Source organism: Emericellopsis cladophorae (genome assembly GCF_022114955.1).
Source record: "Emericellopsis cladophorae strain MUM 19.33 chromosome Unknown NODE_16_length_390664_cov_118_533041, whole genome shotgun sequence".
NCBI classification, from domain to species: Eukaryota; Fungi; Ascomycota; class Sordariomycetes; order Hypocreales; family Bionectriaceae; genus Emericellopsis; species Emericellopsis cladophorae.
Genome location: NW_026250941.1, coordinates 160,036 through 175,948, shown reverse-complemented (window position 1 = coordinate 175,948; position 15,913 = coordinate 160,036). Strand labels below are relative to the sequence as shown.

General features: G+C 58.7%; 4 protein-coding genes across 4 annotated transcripts; 1 reads left to right on the top strand and 3 right to left on the bottom strand.

The window, feature by feature from the left end:
* Window positions 1-317: 317 nt before the first annotated feature.
* Window positions 318-3,928, top strand: J7T54_003448 (Phosphatidylserine decarboxylase proenzyme-like protein; the record flags this gene model as incomplete). Its single annotated transcript, XM_051505717.1, has 2 exons — window positions 318-3,638; window positions 3,695-3,928. The coding sequence occupies 2 exons, from the start codon at window positions 318-320 to the stop codon at window positions 3,926-3,928; spliced, it is 3,555 nt and encodes a 1,184-aa protein (XP_051362885.1).
* Window positions 3,929-5,340: 1,412 nt separating this feature from the next.
* Window positions 5,341-7,461, bottom strand: J7T54_003447 (uncharacterized protein; the record flags this gene model as incomplete). The annotated part of the gene is made up of 2 exons (XM_051505716.1): window positions 5,341-6,430; window positions 6,494-7,461. 2 exons carry the CDS (start codon window positions 7,459-7,461, stop codon window positions 5,341-5,343), a joined length of 2,058 nt encoding a protein of 685 aa, XP_051362884.1.
* Window positions 7,462-9,154: 1,693 nt separating this feature from the next.
* Window positions 9,155-12,870, bottom strand: J7T54_003446 (HMG2-induced ER-remodeling protein-like protein; the record flags this gene model as incomplete). Its single annotated transcript, XM_051505715.1, has 3 exons — window positions 9,155-10,532; window positions 10,584-12,705; window positions 12,816-12,870. The coding sequence occupies 3 exons, from the start codon at window positions 12,868-12,870 to the stop codon at window positions 9,155-9,157; spliced, it is 3,555 nt and encodes a 1,184-aa protein (XP_051362883.1).
* Window positions 12,871-14,457: 1,587 nt separating this feature from the next.
* On the bottom strand, window positions 14,458-15,605 carry J7T54_003445 (60S ribosomal protein L5; the record flags this gene model as incomplete). The annotated part of the gene is made up of 3 exons (XM_051505714.1): window positions 14,458-15,328; window positions 15,387-15,424; window positions 15,603-15,605. The coding sequence occupies 3 exons, from the start codon at window positions 15,603-15,605 to the stop codon at window positions 14,458-14,460; spliced, it is 912 nt and encodes a 303-aa protein (XP_051362882.1).
* Between the last annotated feature and the right edge of the window lie 308 nt (window positions 15,606-15,913).

Below are 15,913 nucleotides of genomic sequence, written 5' to 3'. Positions count from 1 at the left end.
ACGGGACAGTGCCCAGTGCCTGCGCAGTGACCCCACCACCAGCGACGAACAGCCCCAGATCCACTGAAGCTCAAGTTCAGTCCCCCCACAGCTGTCGCTGCGCCGTGACGCGTCCAGCGCATTGAGAGAGCCAGGCAGTGTACGCCCGGCCCAGCAGCGTCGCAGGTGCGCAGCTAAAGCAACCAGCCTGAGGTGGTGTTAGAGGTGGTGCCCTCCGTCCGTCTATCTCATCGGGACTGGACTGACTGGACGGCAGTAGCCAGAAGGGGTAAGGTATTTAGCAAGCTACCTACAAAAGGACCTACCACACACCCACCATGCAGCGCATCATACCAAACCGACTCCTCTCCTCATCCTCCTCCCTCCGCCGTCCTACGCCACAGTCTCGATCCTCCTCCTCCTCCTCCTCCGCCAACTCGAGCCCCCAGCAGACCCAGCCTGCACGCAACGAACTGTCCACCTCGCCCAGCGCGAGGAGCACCCTCTACAGGATGCGCAGCAACCGAGACTCTGCCAGCCCGGCCAGGGACATGGGCAACGGCCTCGTCCTCAAGGTCGACATCCTCAAGGGCCGCAACCTCGCGGCCAAAGACCGGAACGGCACCTCGGACCCATACCTCGTGCTGTCCCTGGGCGATCGTCGTGCCGTCACACACACTGTCACCAAATCGCTGAACCCCGAGTGGAACGCCGTGGAGGAGCTGCCGCTCACCTCCATCAACAGCCTGCTCCTCGACGTCGTCTGTTGGGACAAGGACCGCTTCGGCAAGGACTACATGGGCGAGTTCGATCTGGCCCTCGAGGACATCTTTCACAACGGCCACACGGCCAAGGAAGCCAGGTGGTACCCGCTCAAGAGCAAGCGCCCTGGCAAGAAGACCGGCCTGGTCTCGGGCGAGATCCTGCTGCAGTTTACCCTTCTCGACATGTCCAATGCAGCCGCCACCCCGGCCCAGATCTTCGACAAGTTCTATGCGCTCGTCAACAGCGTCCCGATCAATGCGACAGACTCCTCCGCTGCTGTCACCCCCTCGCGGACACCTGTGCTCTCACCCACAATCCCGCGCTCGACGCCAGCCTCCGCGGAGCCAGCCCTGTCCAACAACGGCGCCATCGACGACGACGACGCCGACGATGATGATGATGATGATGATGATGACGACGACGACGACGTGAACGACGAGTCAGAGTCATCGGACGAAGTCGACGACCCCTCGAAACCCGACAATGCCGAGAAGCGCAGAAGGCGTCTGCGCGTCAAGGGGTTGAGGAGAAGAAAGAGGCGGGGCGCCTACGCCTTCACAAACGGCGAGCAGGACGTCGTCGGCGTACTGTACCTCGAAATCGTCAAGATCACCGATCTGCCCCCGGAGAGCAACCTCACCCGCACCAGCTTCGACATGGACCCCTTTGTGGTGGCGTCTCTGGGACGACAGACCTTCAAGACGAAGCGTGTCCGTCACAACCTCAACCCAGTCTTCAACGACAAGATGGTGTTCCACGTTCAGGGCCACGAGACGGCGTACCAGCTCGCCTTCACCGTCATCGACCACGACAAGTACTCGGGTAACGACTTTATCGCCTCCTGCAGCCTGCCGATCCAGGAGATTATTGAGCAGGCGCCCGAGGCCAATCCCGAGACGGGGCTGTATGAACTGAGGGACCCGGCCGAGTATTCGCGGACCGCCTTGTCGACGGGCACCAAGAGCCGCTTGAAAAAGTTTGGCATGTCCCGGTCCTCCTCTACACAGAGCTTGACCAAGCTCATCCGACCCGGTCTGAACAAGAGTTCCTCGGCCGCGAGCGGCATCTCACAGGTCTCGGCCGCGGACCAGGCCGCGGCCGCGAGCCGCAACGGCATGCTGGCGCCCCCCGAGCACGCTACTACTACTGCTCCAGCTGCCCTTGGTGCTGCGCCCACGTCGGCACCGGCGTCCGAGCCAGCTGCCGAGACGCCGGGGGAGGCCGAGGGCGACGACTTTGCGAGCGTGACGATCCCTCTGCAGCTCAAGAACCTAGAGAAGTGGGAGGCCAAGCACAACCCTGCCATCTACCTACGGGCCAAGTACATGCCCTACCCAGCGCTCCGCCAGCAGTTCTGGCGCGCCCTGCTGCGGCAGTACGACACGGACGACAGCGGCCGCATCAGCAGGGTGGAGATGATGACGATGCTGGACACACTAGGCTCGACGCTCACCGAATCGACGATTGACAGCTTCTTCCAGAGATACCCGCACAAGGCGGCCGACAATGAGGACACCTGGGAGCTCAGCATGGACGAGGCGGTCCTCTGCCTCGAGGACCAGCTCAACGCCAAGTCGAAGCCGCCGACGGTGGGCGAGAAGCTGAAGCACATGGTCCCGGACATGAAGAACCTGCAGCTACCAGAGGGGGACTCGACGAGCGCCTCGGGCGCGAGCACGCCCGCGGCTAGTGGCATCTCTCAGGGGGCTGTGCCGGAGATCACCAAGGTGGTGAGCGACGAGGGCGACCTCACGCTGGACAACGACCCGGCGGACAATGGCGAGGAGCACGTGATTGAGATCAAGGAGTGCCCCATCTGCCACCAGCCGCGTCTGAACAAGCGCAGCGACGCAGACATTATCACGCACATTGCGACGTGCGCGAGCCAGGACTGGCGGCAGGTCAACACGGTGCTCATGAACGGCTTCGTCACCGCCAGCCAGGCGCAGCGCAAGTGGTACTCCAAGGTGATCACCAAGCTGTCCTACGGAGGCTACAAGCTGGGGGCCAACTCGGCCAACATTCTCGTCCAGGACCGCCTGACGGGCCAGATCAACGAGGAGAAGATGAGTGTCTACGTCCGGATGGGCATCCGGATGCTGTACAAGGGCCTCAAGTCGCGCGACATGGAGAACAAGAGCATCCGCCGGGTGCTGAAGAACCTGAGCATCAAGCAGGGCCGCAAATTCGACGACCCAGCCTCCCGGGACGAGATTGAAAAGTTCATCCACTTCCACCGCCTCGACACGAGCGAGGTGCTCCTGGAGCTGGACGAGTTCAAAAACTTCAACGAGTTCTTCTACCGCGCGCTCAAGCCGGGGGCCCGGCCCTGCTCCGCGCCCGACAACCCCAAGATCATCGTCTCGCCCGCCGACTGCCGCAGCGTCGTGTTCAACCAGATCAACCAGGCCACCAAGATCTGGGTCAAGGGACGCGAATTCAGCATCAAGCGGCTGCTCGGCAAGGCGTACCCGGAGGACGTGCATCGGTACGACGGCGGTGCCTTGGGCATCTTCCGCCTGGCGCCCCAGGACTACCACCGCTTCCACATCCCCGTCGACGGCATCATGGGCGAGCCCAAGATGATTGAGGGCGAGTACTACACGGTCAACCCCATGGCCATCCGGTCGGCGTTGGACGTCTACGGCGAGAACGTCCGCATCCTCGTGCCCGTGGACAGCCCCGTGTTCGGGCGCGTCATGGTCATCTGCGTCGGCGCCATGATGGTGGGCAGCACCGTCATCACCCGCAAGGAGGGCGAGGAGGTGAAGCGCGCCGAGGAGCTGGGCTACTTCAAGTTTGGCGGCAGCACGCTGCTCGTGCTGTTTGAGCCGGGCAGGATGAAGTTTGACGACGATCTGGTCGACAACTCCAACGGCGCCCTCGAGACATTGGTAAGTTGCCAAAAGTGCGTTGACAAGATCGTAGTATGGGCGGCTAACACTTCCAGATCCGCGTGGGCATGTCCATTGGTCACTCGCCCGACGAACCGCAGCACACGCCCGACATGCGCAAGAACGACCAGGAGATCACCGAGGAGGAGAAGCGGATGGCGGCGCGCCGCATCCAGGGCAGCATGGCGGCGGGCGAGTCGCCAGACGACAGCGGTGAAGATGCCTCTCGACCCAAGCGGAAGCTGGGCAAGGCGCCGACAATGAACACGCTGGCGGCGTCGGCGATGTAGAGGGCTTGGTTGGGTGGACGAGGGAAGACTCTTTTGTTTTTACTGTTTTGTTTTTTTAGAGAGCACGGCATGCAACTACTACTACTACTACTACTACACACGGATAGAAGAGGAACGGCGGAGGCCTACAGGAGCGAATGGCCATCTTGATTTACATTTGCTACGCATTGCGTACGTCCGTTGTCCCTAGTGTCTATCCTCTGAATCTACGTATCATCACGTTGAACATGGCGCGCGGAGTGAGAGCATATACAAGGATTGACGAATTGCATGATGATCAGCAACGGAAAGTGACAATGAAAGCTAAAGAAGTATTAAGGGTATGATGCTCCAATTCAACGCCAAGAACGCCCATGTCCTGTCATGTCCTTTAGCCAGCCAGCTGCCATCTTCCTCCTCCTCGACAACGATCAACGGGCCCAGGGGCTGTCGGACTCTCGCTTCGCCCCAAAACTGCCGGTGGAACTTGAACTTGAACTCGAACTCGAGCTTGACCGTCTGGGCTCCATGACTGCTGGTCCGGTGGCTGTTGTTGTTGCTGCTGCTGATGATGAGGTGGTGTCGGGTTGTTGGCGTTGCTGGCGTAGGGACGAGAGGGACGAGTGGATTTGCTTGCAGAGATGCAATGTGAGGGTATGTGAGGGCGCCATTGGGGCGATGGTGGTGAGCGTCTTGGGCGTGCCGTGATGGTTGATGGTTGATGTTGCTTGTAAGTGCGTCCGAGTGCAGTGGGCGCCAAGACCAGGCTGAGATTGGGGGGGGGCGGGGGGGGGGGGCAGAGTTGCTAGTAATTGTGATGGGAGCTAGTCTGGGATTGACTCGGTAAATAATGTACTGGAGTATATAGTATAATATGAGAGAGAGAGCACCTTACGAGAGGGGGAGAAATAGAACGGATAGGGACGGGCTGGTCAGCAGAGGGTGAGGAGGGCGTAGTAGAGTGGTCTGATGTTTATATCGCCAGACATGATGTGATCCGTTCCGTTTTATGAGCCCAGGCCCAGCCAGCAGCGCCTTTCCGAGCAATACACCCTACCAATCGCAGCGGGCGGGGACAAGGCATCAATCAATTGTCCCTAATCAGGGAGGTCACCAAGGGACCAGACTTACTCGTTGGGGGCGTCTAGAATTGGGGAGAGCTGGCCCGCTGGGACGGGGGCGGCTGGGTCGGCTGGAAAGGCGATGGAGGATTTGTCGGAGCCTGAACATGATTCGATTCATGCATCCATTCATGCATGCACACACGCACGCACGCACCAGACGCCTTCTAGAACAATGACCCTCCTCCTCACCTCCCACCTCGCATGGCGACGGCGGCAGTACACACAGCCAAGCATGAGGAATGCAATCCATTAAAGCCAGCTAAATCGAGGTATCAAAAAGATCAAGCAGAGTGAACAAACAAGAATCCGTCAAGCATACGCCTTTGCGACCGTCAAGGGTTCCACGTCCCGACTTGAAAACGCAGCGTGACCGACTTTGCCCTCGGTGACCACGCCCCACGTCAACGGCAGAGCCGCAATGTCTGCCCCCTCGGCAGCAGAACGATGACACCGCGCGCTGATGACTGCCGAGCACGAGCCGCCCTTGAGCGACAGCGGGTTCCCGGGACGACGTCCTTCGTCGCTTGCCGGCCCAATGTCGGATCTCCTCAGCGACAGGCCCAGGACCATGACGGCCGTGACGGCCAGGAGGCCAATCAGGATCACCAGCGGCAGAGGGTTGAGGCTGATCGTGGGCGTCGAGTCCAAGGTCGTCAGATGGAACGACTGGCTCAGCATGAACCCCTTGGCCACAAAGAGCAGGAAGAGCACCCACGACAGCGGCCGTGGCAGGGACAGGTAGTACGATGTCGTCTGCGCGCCCAGCGGCTGGCCAGACGAGATGCGCAGGGAGCAGAAGTTGCCCGGGATCGCAAACTGCGAAAACTCCCGGGCGAGGTAGAACACGGTCAAGATGGCATTTGTCGAGAAGTAGAGGGCCGCCAGCAGGAGGTGCGGCAGCGCCAGCAGCATGGACTCGCCGAGGCGTGGGATCGACAGCGGCAGGGTGTATGTCACCGTCGGCTTGTTAAAGGACCCAAACGCGTTCTTCGGTCCGTCCACGAGGGCCATGCCCAGCATGGCCCCGGCCATGCCCGTCGGCAGCAGCCAGGTCACGAACCACCCTACCCATCGCACCTTGGACGGCACCGCGATCCACCGGTGCGTCTGCGAGAACCAGTACCGCGCCTCGCCGCAGCCCCAGCGCCCAGACGTAATGTCCGCCTTGGTGACGAGGCATGCGCCCTCTGTATCCTGGTCTGCCTCGGTGATGAATGAGGCTATGGCGTCGCCGACGGTCACGAGCGGATTGCTGGACGCCGGTCGGGCGAGTGCTGCCGCCAGCCCCAAGATGAAGACCAGGTTGAGAATGGCCACGGCGCCTAGCAGAGCGCCATTCATCATGAGCTCGCAAGAGGCCCCGTCGTCGTTCCGAGTCGTAAAGAGGATCGAGTTGTAGCTGTGGCCGGGTCAGTCAGCGTCCTTCGATTAGTCAAGAAGAAAAAGGGGCTTCGGTACGCACACAACCTGCGCGCCAACGGCCATGACAATGATTAGGGCCGACAGCAGAGCTCGACTTGCTGAAATAGCTTTCAAGTTCCTCACCGAGGGGATGCCGATATCCAGCGCCCTCTGCTTGCTGTGCGCCGCCGCCACCTCCGTCCGTGTCGGGCTGACCAGCACCTGGCCAACGTAGTTGGCGCACACAATGAAGAAGACGGCAAACACGTTCAGCGGCACGTGTAATCCGAGATCGATCGAGCTGACCCGGCCACAGGTCCCCTGCAGCATCGTCGTCGGCTCCGCTTCCAGCCGCCCCGTGGTGACGGCAACGACGACACAAACAATCGCCGCCAAGAGGATCGCGAATGCAAGCGACATGTTGAGCGCGATGCCACCCCTCCACCCGGACATGAACCTCTTGAGGAAACTTCCCTTCTTCCCGTTGCCCAGCATGTCCTCCAAGTTACCCCTCGATCCCATGCGCGAATGCGTCGAGAAGAACTCGGCCACCTGCGAGTGCTGGTTCCTCGTGTGGCCCGGCTCCGCGCCACGACTGCCACCCTCGCGCTCGTGCTGTTTCCGGGCGAGTGACTCTGGGGTCTCGCCCCTCATGAAATTCACCACATAGTCCGGGATGATGTCGCTCCCCAGGACGCTCGACGCAGGTCGAAGGTTGATCCATCCGCTGTTTCTCCTCAGGAAGCTCGTACTGCGCGAGTTTTGTGCCGAGTGCTGTGTGTATTGTTGCGTCGAGTGTTGCGTCGAGGGTTGCGTCGAGTGGCGATGTGAAGAACCAGCCATGGACTGGGCGGTAAACGGCCACCCAAATGTCGGTCGGTTGGATGAGGACGTCGTCACATTCCGAGTCGGAGGCGGGCTTTCCTCACCCGGGATCTCGGGGATACTCTCAATCGTCGTCGAACCGTTCCTGGGATGCCTGTAGGAGGACGATCCCGTCCTGTGCCTCCCGTTGTTGAACACGCGCATCTTCCCCGTTGCTGGGCCCTAGGCTAGGGCGTTGTCTCTTGTTGTCAGAGTGGAATGAATGTGGCCGTTGTATGAGAATCGAATTGTCAAGCTGCCAGCTCACACGGATCGCCGTGGACGAGCGAGTAAGAATGGCAAGAAATGAAGGAGGGTGTGGACCGACCAAGCAGTACCTGCACGAAAGAAAGAGTGACTGTGAATCGAAAGAAAGGAATGAATGACAACGAAGCAACCGCAAATAGCCCAGGCCAGCATCTGATACGAGGAGGGGAGAGAGAGAGTCTCGCTCTCTGACTGGTGGCCACGGCATGAATATGTATGTACGTACGTACGAGCATGAGAGCCAGCCAGCCAGGTGTGTCGTTTTCGTTGGCCAGGGGTGGACTAGGGGCGCACGGCGGATGACAGGGGAAGGCTATGCGTTACAGAAATGGTCGTCTCTTCTTTCTGCTGGGGCCCGAGACTCATAGTGAGACTTGGGAGTCTACACCAACAAACATCCTGGCGCCCGACGGGCTCAACAGCCTCGAGGGGCATGGCCAAGCACAGTCGCCTGAGAAGAGTGAACTCGAGGTCAGGGCTGGGCTCAGCATCAACTCCAGAGCGACATTGTGCCGCCTCTCACGCAATTCATGGAGTCCAGTCTGCTCAACGTCGCCCAGTACATCGGACATGAGAGGAGGACGAGGAGGACTCGGTAGAGGACGAGAGTCAGTGGTTGCACGAATTCAGCCCACCGACCAGGGTTGCCGTTTCATCTCGCGGGTCCGACGCCAGGGATCATTAATCTTCGGCAGTGTACGTAGCAATTTCCTCTCGCTTGTCCAACCCACCCTGGCAATGCGATTGGCAACGCTTCTTTTGCAGATGGCTGAACTGGTAAAGTCGTGGACCTAAATAAAGGTGACTGGCGATCCGTGACGCTGTGTCCGGGTTTGGGTGTTCTTATAAGTAGTTGGTACCCATGGCTGTACGCCGTAACTTGCTTTGCAATCTGCAATGCGTATCATACATTCATGCATGCATCCACCCCCCACTGCGGCATGGCTTCAACGGTCCAACCTCTGGCCGCCGCCCAGCGCCAGGAGGCCAGGTTTCAATGCGGGTGCATCAAGTCGCCCTCGGAGATTTCCAAGGATGGCTCGGGAGATGCGCGGGAGATGCGCGCAGGCTTATATTAACCTAGATTGGCGACGCATGGTCGAGACAACGATGTTCTCTATGGGAGGTAGAACATGTGAGGGGAGCGTCACGCTCATCAGAGGCGGGATGGGAAGAGGGAGATGGTGTACTTTTACTATCAGAAAGGAAAGAGAGACCGTGGCATGGATGCAGAGCACCTTCCGTGGCGGGATCCAGACATCACGCCCATTCTGCACAGTCTGCAGCATGACTTACCCTGTACCACAAAAATTCATCTATTCACAAAGAGTCCAATGCATCAATCACATAATGGCTACTTTGTGTAAAACCACTGAGATATACAGGTTGTCTGCTATTTCAATGGGTCTCGTGAAGTCTTGACCCAGGCCCAAACGCCGTACATGAAACGTCGTAACGCTCGCCGCAATCCGATGTCCAGTGAGAAAACGAATGATATGTATCCTCTTCACCAACCCTGGGGACGCCAAAACAAAAACGCCCACCCGAGTTGTACATCATGCTTCGCTCCTCTCGTAAGCAGCTCGACCAATCAGTCAGTGACAGCGCTCTCGTCTGCCTGCTGCTCCTTGCCCTCGGACGACACGCTAATGTTCGCGCGAGCCGTCTTCTGAGACTCCACGAACCTGTCATAGTGCTCGGGGTCAGCCTCTTTCATGCACCGCAGAACCATCTCCCGATCCTCCTTGAACACCCGCGTCGGCCCCTTCTCCTTCACTGCCTCCAGAAGCTCTCCGCCAATATCATCGGCCAGGCCAGTGAGGAGCTGGACATGCTTGGGGTCGGAGCCAATGTCGTCAATGGTGGTCAGGAGATCAACTTGCTCCTTTGTGAAGAACCCTGACCGGAAGCGGTGGCCAGCGCGGTGGACGCGACCTTCCTCCTCCGCCAGCAGCTTGGACAACACGGAACTGGACCGCGACAATGCCTTGGCTGGGCGTATCTTCGAGTCATCCTCGCCATCCGAGATGGCAGTAGTGTCATCGCCGGGAGGCGTCGTAGATAGATCCTCCATCCGCACGTGGAGCTGAGGCGGCGGGGTGTCTGTGCCAGGCACACCACCTTCCCTCGTGTCTGGGTACTCGTCTTCGAACCGTTTGATGATGCCCTTGAGCGTGTCATCCAGGAAAATGAGCTTGCGAAGATTCACCTCGTCTGCTGGGTTGGTCCTGGCCTTGACAAGCGCAGGCTGAATACGCAGACGGATCTTGCGGGCTCCGGCCAGGAGATGTTTGGACATGTCTTTGGCTTTCCCGGCTGTTGCTAGTTTTGTGGCGGCATTGTCGCCGTTGGCATCGCGAGTAAACTCGCCTGATGGTCTGCGCGAATCGTCACCCCGGTTCTTCAAGCAGCAAGTCAAGGCCTTGACAACGCCGGTACCACCAATGACGTAGTCTTCATCCGGCGCGGGTTCCTCGTCGGTGTCCATATTCTCAGAGTCAAGCACATCGTGGCCGACCAGGTGAGCCAAAACGTCTGGATAGCCCGGTGGAGATTTGGTTTTGGCACCATTCTCCGTCTGGGCTTCACCAAGCGCCGCTGAAACAGCTGCGCCAATGTCGGGGTCATGAATGCGCTCCATGTTGCGCAGACAGTAAGCGACCACCTGCTTCGCCATGGCCTTGACAATTTCGCCTGACCCCTCGCTAGGCACTTCAATGTCAATGCAGATCAGGCTCTTTGAGAGCCTCGCAGCAGCCATCAACGATGCATGCAGTGCGCACGCCTCTTCTTGATCCTCCTCTGACCGTGCGTCTGCAAGCTTCACTAGGTCTGCATTCTCCAAAAGGTTGATGTGGGCCAGGGAGGGCACCTCGGGCAGGATCTCAATGAGGGCGATGGCCTGCTCGGCGTTCATTCCCACATCCTGTAGATGAATACGCTTCAATGGTTTCATCTTCGGTAGATTCCTGCACAAGGGGTTAATCCACGCGTCGCGAGCGAGACTTTGAGACACTTACTTTCTTAATAACGCCAGAGATCGCTGTTCCGTTTGGCCGGGCGGGAAGAGATCGTGATTGTGCGATAGGTCAATGAATCGGAAGTTTTCGAGTTTCGTCAGGACCGAGAGGATCGTGCCAAGCGCGATGTAGTCGATATTGCACGCCGAGAGACTGAGTGCCCACAAGGGATCAGTCTCTCTGAGATGTTCCGCAATCAGACCTATGTGGTCACGCAGGTCGTTGCCGCCGAGATCGAGGCCCACGCACTTCCCTGAGGCTAGGAACTTGTTCACGTGGGCAACACCTTGCGCATCAAGCTTGTTGTTGGCCAGCCCTAGGCGCGAGACGCCGCACTTGATCACGCCATCAATGATCGTGCCCAACTGGTCCATGGCCGGGAGCGTCTCGCCAAGGTTGAGCAGTTCCAAGGATCCGCCAAGGCGATCCGTCAACGCCGCTGCGAAAATCTCGGCAATACCTTGCGGGACAGACACGCCGTTGGGGAGGGTGCCTTTGCTTTGGCAAGCTGCTTGCCGAGGAAATTGGACCCGGGACAAGTCGAGGTGCTTGATCGACCGGCAGTGGTACAAGAAGAGAGAGATATGTTTCCAGCCATCCGGACCAATCTTGTTGCTCTTGATGACCAGACGCTCAATGACACCCCCTTTTCCCTCAGGCTCGTGTTTGGCTTTCCTGCGCTTTGGGTCAGGGCGACGGGCTGCGAGGAGCCCCGCCAGTACCATTCGCAATCCCTCGTCGTTCAGGTTGCAGTCCTCCAGGATCAGCTCTATCACCGGCACAACCGCCAGATAATCACCCAGGGTTGTAATGTCCACGCTCTGAAGATAATACCCGGTAAGATCCAGCTTGCCCACCACCCCTGTGGCCTCGGACGAGTTGGTGGGATCGAGCAGCTGCTCCGTGACCTTTTTGAGTATCGGACTCTCCCGTAGCTGGCAGCATCGGCGGTATATCCGGACAGGGTTGATCGTGGGAGAGTGCTGTGTTTTTGGGCTGTCCGAATTGTCGTTGCTGTCGCTAGAGTCGCTGCTGTATCGAATCTCCATGGGAATCGAGCCGTTGGCCTCGGCCAGCTTTCGCTTCTTCTCCTTCCTTGCCTTCCTTTCCTCCTCGCTCTTCTTCTTCTTCTCCTTCTTCTTGGTGTTCTCGGGAGCCCCATGATCTGCCTTGGGCTCAACTTCAGCAGGCTTGGCAGGCTCGTCGACAGCAGCAGGGGCCTCGCTGGGTATAGGTTTGGGCTCCACAGGCGTCAGAGGCATTTCTCCGTGGGCCTCCTTCTTCTCTTCCATAGCCTTGGGATTCTTCAGCGCCTCGCCTTCGCCCTTCTCGGTGACCTTCTTCTTTGATGCCGTATCCACGGGCGCGCGCTCGTTGACTTCGGGGTCCGCGTATTTGGGCATTGGGGCAATCTCGACATCCACACAGAAAGACACCTTCTTCATCTTGGCATCCTTGAGCTCTGAAATGGGGCATCGCTGCCTGTTCTGGTCCACGTTCAGGACCCGCCGCTCTACAAGACCATTTCCCGTCCTGGCGGCATGGTGATTGGCGCCTGATGACGAGAGGCGCCTGAACACGCCCAGAATCCCGGCCTGGCCAGTCCTTGGAGGAGCCGGTGTATATGGTCCATTGCCTGTCGGTCTTTGTGCCGGAGGCAGCACAGCACTTCTGGAGTTTCCCACCTGGGGGACCCGAGGCTGGGACGGTTGGGGTGGCGTGGGCGGCGTCCCGACCGTATCTTCCTGCTCGGGGATCTCCTGTGGTGGTCCATTCAGTGCATCGGAAGCCGCGTGGTTCGATGAGAATTTGGCCGAGATATTGGAGAACCAGGAATTGCGCCGACCTGGGGAGCTGCCCAGGGGACTTGTGCCATTCTTCTCTACAGACCCTGACCGTGATCGTGAACGCCTGCCTATTGGAAGTGCTTGGCTGTTTATGGCAGCGGCCGCAGCAGTAGTAGCAGGTGCCGCATGGCTGTTGCCATTTGGGTGGTGGTTGCCATTCGGTATCGTTTTGGCTTCGACCGACGTCGGCTTTGAATTCGGGCCGGTTGCTGCTCGCGGCTGCGCGGGAGCCGGTGTCTTCAATGGAGGCGATGAAGGCTTCTTATTAAACTTGTCTGTAGTTGTCAGAATCGCGACCGCAAGACCATGGGCATTGGTTGCAAGGCGCCAGCTGGCTTGGAAGACAAGGCCGGGACAGCCGAGGCGACAATGCGAACGAGCATACCTTTTGGAGAGGCCTGTGTCATCCAACTGACATCAACGCCGTGCACTTGTTCCATACTTGACATGGAAGCGCATGAGAATACAAGGGGCTAAAACCAACGCGAGACAGGAGCTTGGTCAAGCACTAAGAAAGGAGTGAAAGTAAGTGACCAGACGCTGCGATTTGATATGTAATGCACCGTGGTGGCCGATCGTCAGCCTGAGCAGCGCTGACTGGAGACTCGGAGAGGACTGGAAGTCGCTCAGCGTGGGTCCTGGTCCTGGGCTTCCAGTCCGGTCCAGTCGGTCGGACGCTATAAGCGTTCAGTGATCAGTGATCAGTGAGCACCGAGGGGACATGGAGGGTTCACTGTTCAGTGAGACAGGGACTTCTCATGCCCTAGCGCATCCCCGGTGCGAACGTTGGGCGAGCAGACGAGCAGCGGTGAGCAAGGAGCAGCTATGCTCGCATGATCTAGAAAATCAAGATCAATGGTGCAATTCGCATGCTATGGTCAAGAGGCTTCTCTGCTTGGGCGAGGAGGGTTCGTATTGTGCAACTTCAAGTGGTAGAGCGAGTGATTGATTGAACTGAAGGCGGCGACCGACGGAATGGGACCAACATGAGGGGGCTACTGGACCTTTTCGAGGCAAGAGCCGGCCAGTAGGCGCGCGCGCTCCTTCGTCATAGCAGATCGGAGGGCTGCGGGCACATGCTCGGTCCCACTACCGTGCGCCCTGGAGCCAATCAGCATCGCATCACCCACGACAGTCTGGGGTAAGGCATCCACTGTCACACCCTGGAACTCAAAATTACCACGCTGAAGAAACGCAAAAGGGCTGCCAACGTCATGTCGGTTGTTTCAACTGTGACGACGGACGCGGGTTAATGTTCACCTCAGATGTCTCATCGGGATCTATTCGGCTTTTGGTGAGGCACCGTTCGCCACCGCTGAACCAACCGGGCGTCCCACAGCAGATGGTATCCATACCGAGACTCGTCTGCGGAGATCAGCGCAGAGACGGATACGCTCCAGTCCCTTTTGTTGGTTCAAAAACCCTCACCGGGGACCATGGTGACAGACGTCACCGCCGCCTGTCAACATTCTAGTGCAACCACACCTCCCACAACCATCGGCAAGATCCTCCATGGGATCCGCATGGAGTGGCGGCGTAACAAGCACCGCTCACGCAAGTGAGAGCTTCACCGTGCTGCAAACGGCGCGACTCAAAATTAAACATGTAGCTTCTGTGTAGGTACCGCAACACCCCGTGTCTTAGGAGGATCAGAACAGTGTTCAGTTCTGGAAAAAGGGTTCCTAGAGAGCATGCACCTCTGCGATCTCCTGACTAGTGTCGGACACGTCTCGGACGCCGCACATGCGGGGCCACCGGACACTTCGCGTGAATCAATTCCGTGGGAGCAAGTACCATAGCAACGACAACAAGCACAAGTATGGGCAGGCTTCCAGCGGTAGCTTTCAAACAACCGCATGATATTGGAGCGCAAGTGCTGGGTCGCAGGGAGACCAGGCAAATGGACGTGGACTCATGATACTTTTATTCATTGACCATAGGCAGACCTTCTGCACAAAACTCCGAAACCAGGCCCAAGCCGTGAAGTAAAACCCTCGCGATAGATTGAAGCGGACAACAATAGTACTCTACTCCTCGTCCAGGATCTCCTGGATGCGCTCCTTGATGCCAGCCTCCTTCTCCTCCTTGGTCAGCTTGCGGTCCTTGTGCTTCTTGGAGATCTCCTTCCACTCGGCCTTGGACTTCTTGGGCGCGTCGGACTCAGCCTTCTTCCAGGGGTCCTCGCGGATGGCCTTGTGGGCCTCGGCGTAGAGGTCCTCAAGACCGTCGGCCTCGACGTCGTCGTCGACGTACTGCTGGAACTGGGAGGCGAAGCGCTCCTCATCGTCGTCGGCGAGGGTCTCCATGTACTCGGCCACGTGGCCACCGAAGATGTAGCGGCGGAGGGTGTCGGCGTCGAGCTCCTTGGACTCCATGTCGTAGCCGGGGAAACGCTTGTCGGAGTGGGGGATGAGGATGCCACCGTCCGAGGCACCCTTCATGGCACCGAAGACACGGGCACCGGTGGAAGTGCGGGCAAGACCGACGTCGAGGAAGGCCTTGAAGGGGCGGCGCTCCTCGCCGTCCTCGCCCTCGGCGGCCTCGGTGAGGGTGAACTCACCGTCAGCCTCCTCGACACCAGTGAACTGCTTGTCGAGGCCGAGCTTGCTGAGGACACGGCGGGCCAGAAGGAGACCAGTGGCGTAGGCGGCAGCCCAGTTGGTAAGACCGTGCTCGATGCCGTAGGCCTTGAGCTCGTGGCCGTAGGCGGCAGCGAAGACCTTGTCGCCGGAGACCTCCGAGGTCACAATCTGGGTGATAATGTCCTTGTTGGTGAAGCGGACGACCATGCGGTACTTGGGCGCATTGTACTTGTTCTTGGCCTGGGTGATGAGGCGCTTGCGGGCGTAGTAGTCGGTCTTGCCTTGCTGGCGACGCTTGTACTTGGTTTGGTAGCGGCTGGGAGCAGGTCAGCATGTGACCGTTGATCCCCAAGTAGTGGTGATGGAGTACTCACCTGTAGTACGCGCTGTTCTTGACCAACTTGTGGAAAGGCTGTCAAGACCATCGAGTCAGCAATTTGCGCTTCAGAGTGCTCGTCCTCCCTTCCGAAGCAACTTGCGTGGACTCTCCCGAGCAGAGAAAGAGACGGACATTTCTGTCCTTTGCGAAACAATGGCACCACTACTCCTCAGAGGAGGCAGTGGCCCAGGATAGGCCTGTTTCAACTTACCATCTTGACGGTTGTTGCGCGTTGCGGCTTGTTGTCCTGATGATCAAGGGAATGGCTCGTCAAAGTGCAAAGGCCAGGAGAAAAGAGAGGGCGTAAATTTTGGTGGGGGATTTTTCAATTCGCAGCCCTAACGGCGTTGCACAGCGTGCGGCCCCACTCCCGTGAGTTCTGTGCAGTGGTGAAGCTGCAACGGCTCTGTGGTCGGGGACGAGTCACATGACAGGCGCTTGACCGGGTGTGGCTCATGTAAGGCTGCGCCACAGTGAGCCGCTATCTTATCGGCCAGGGCCCTAGAGTGCATGGTCTCGCCG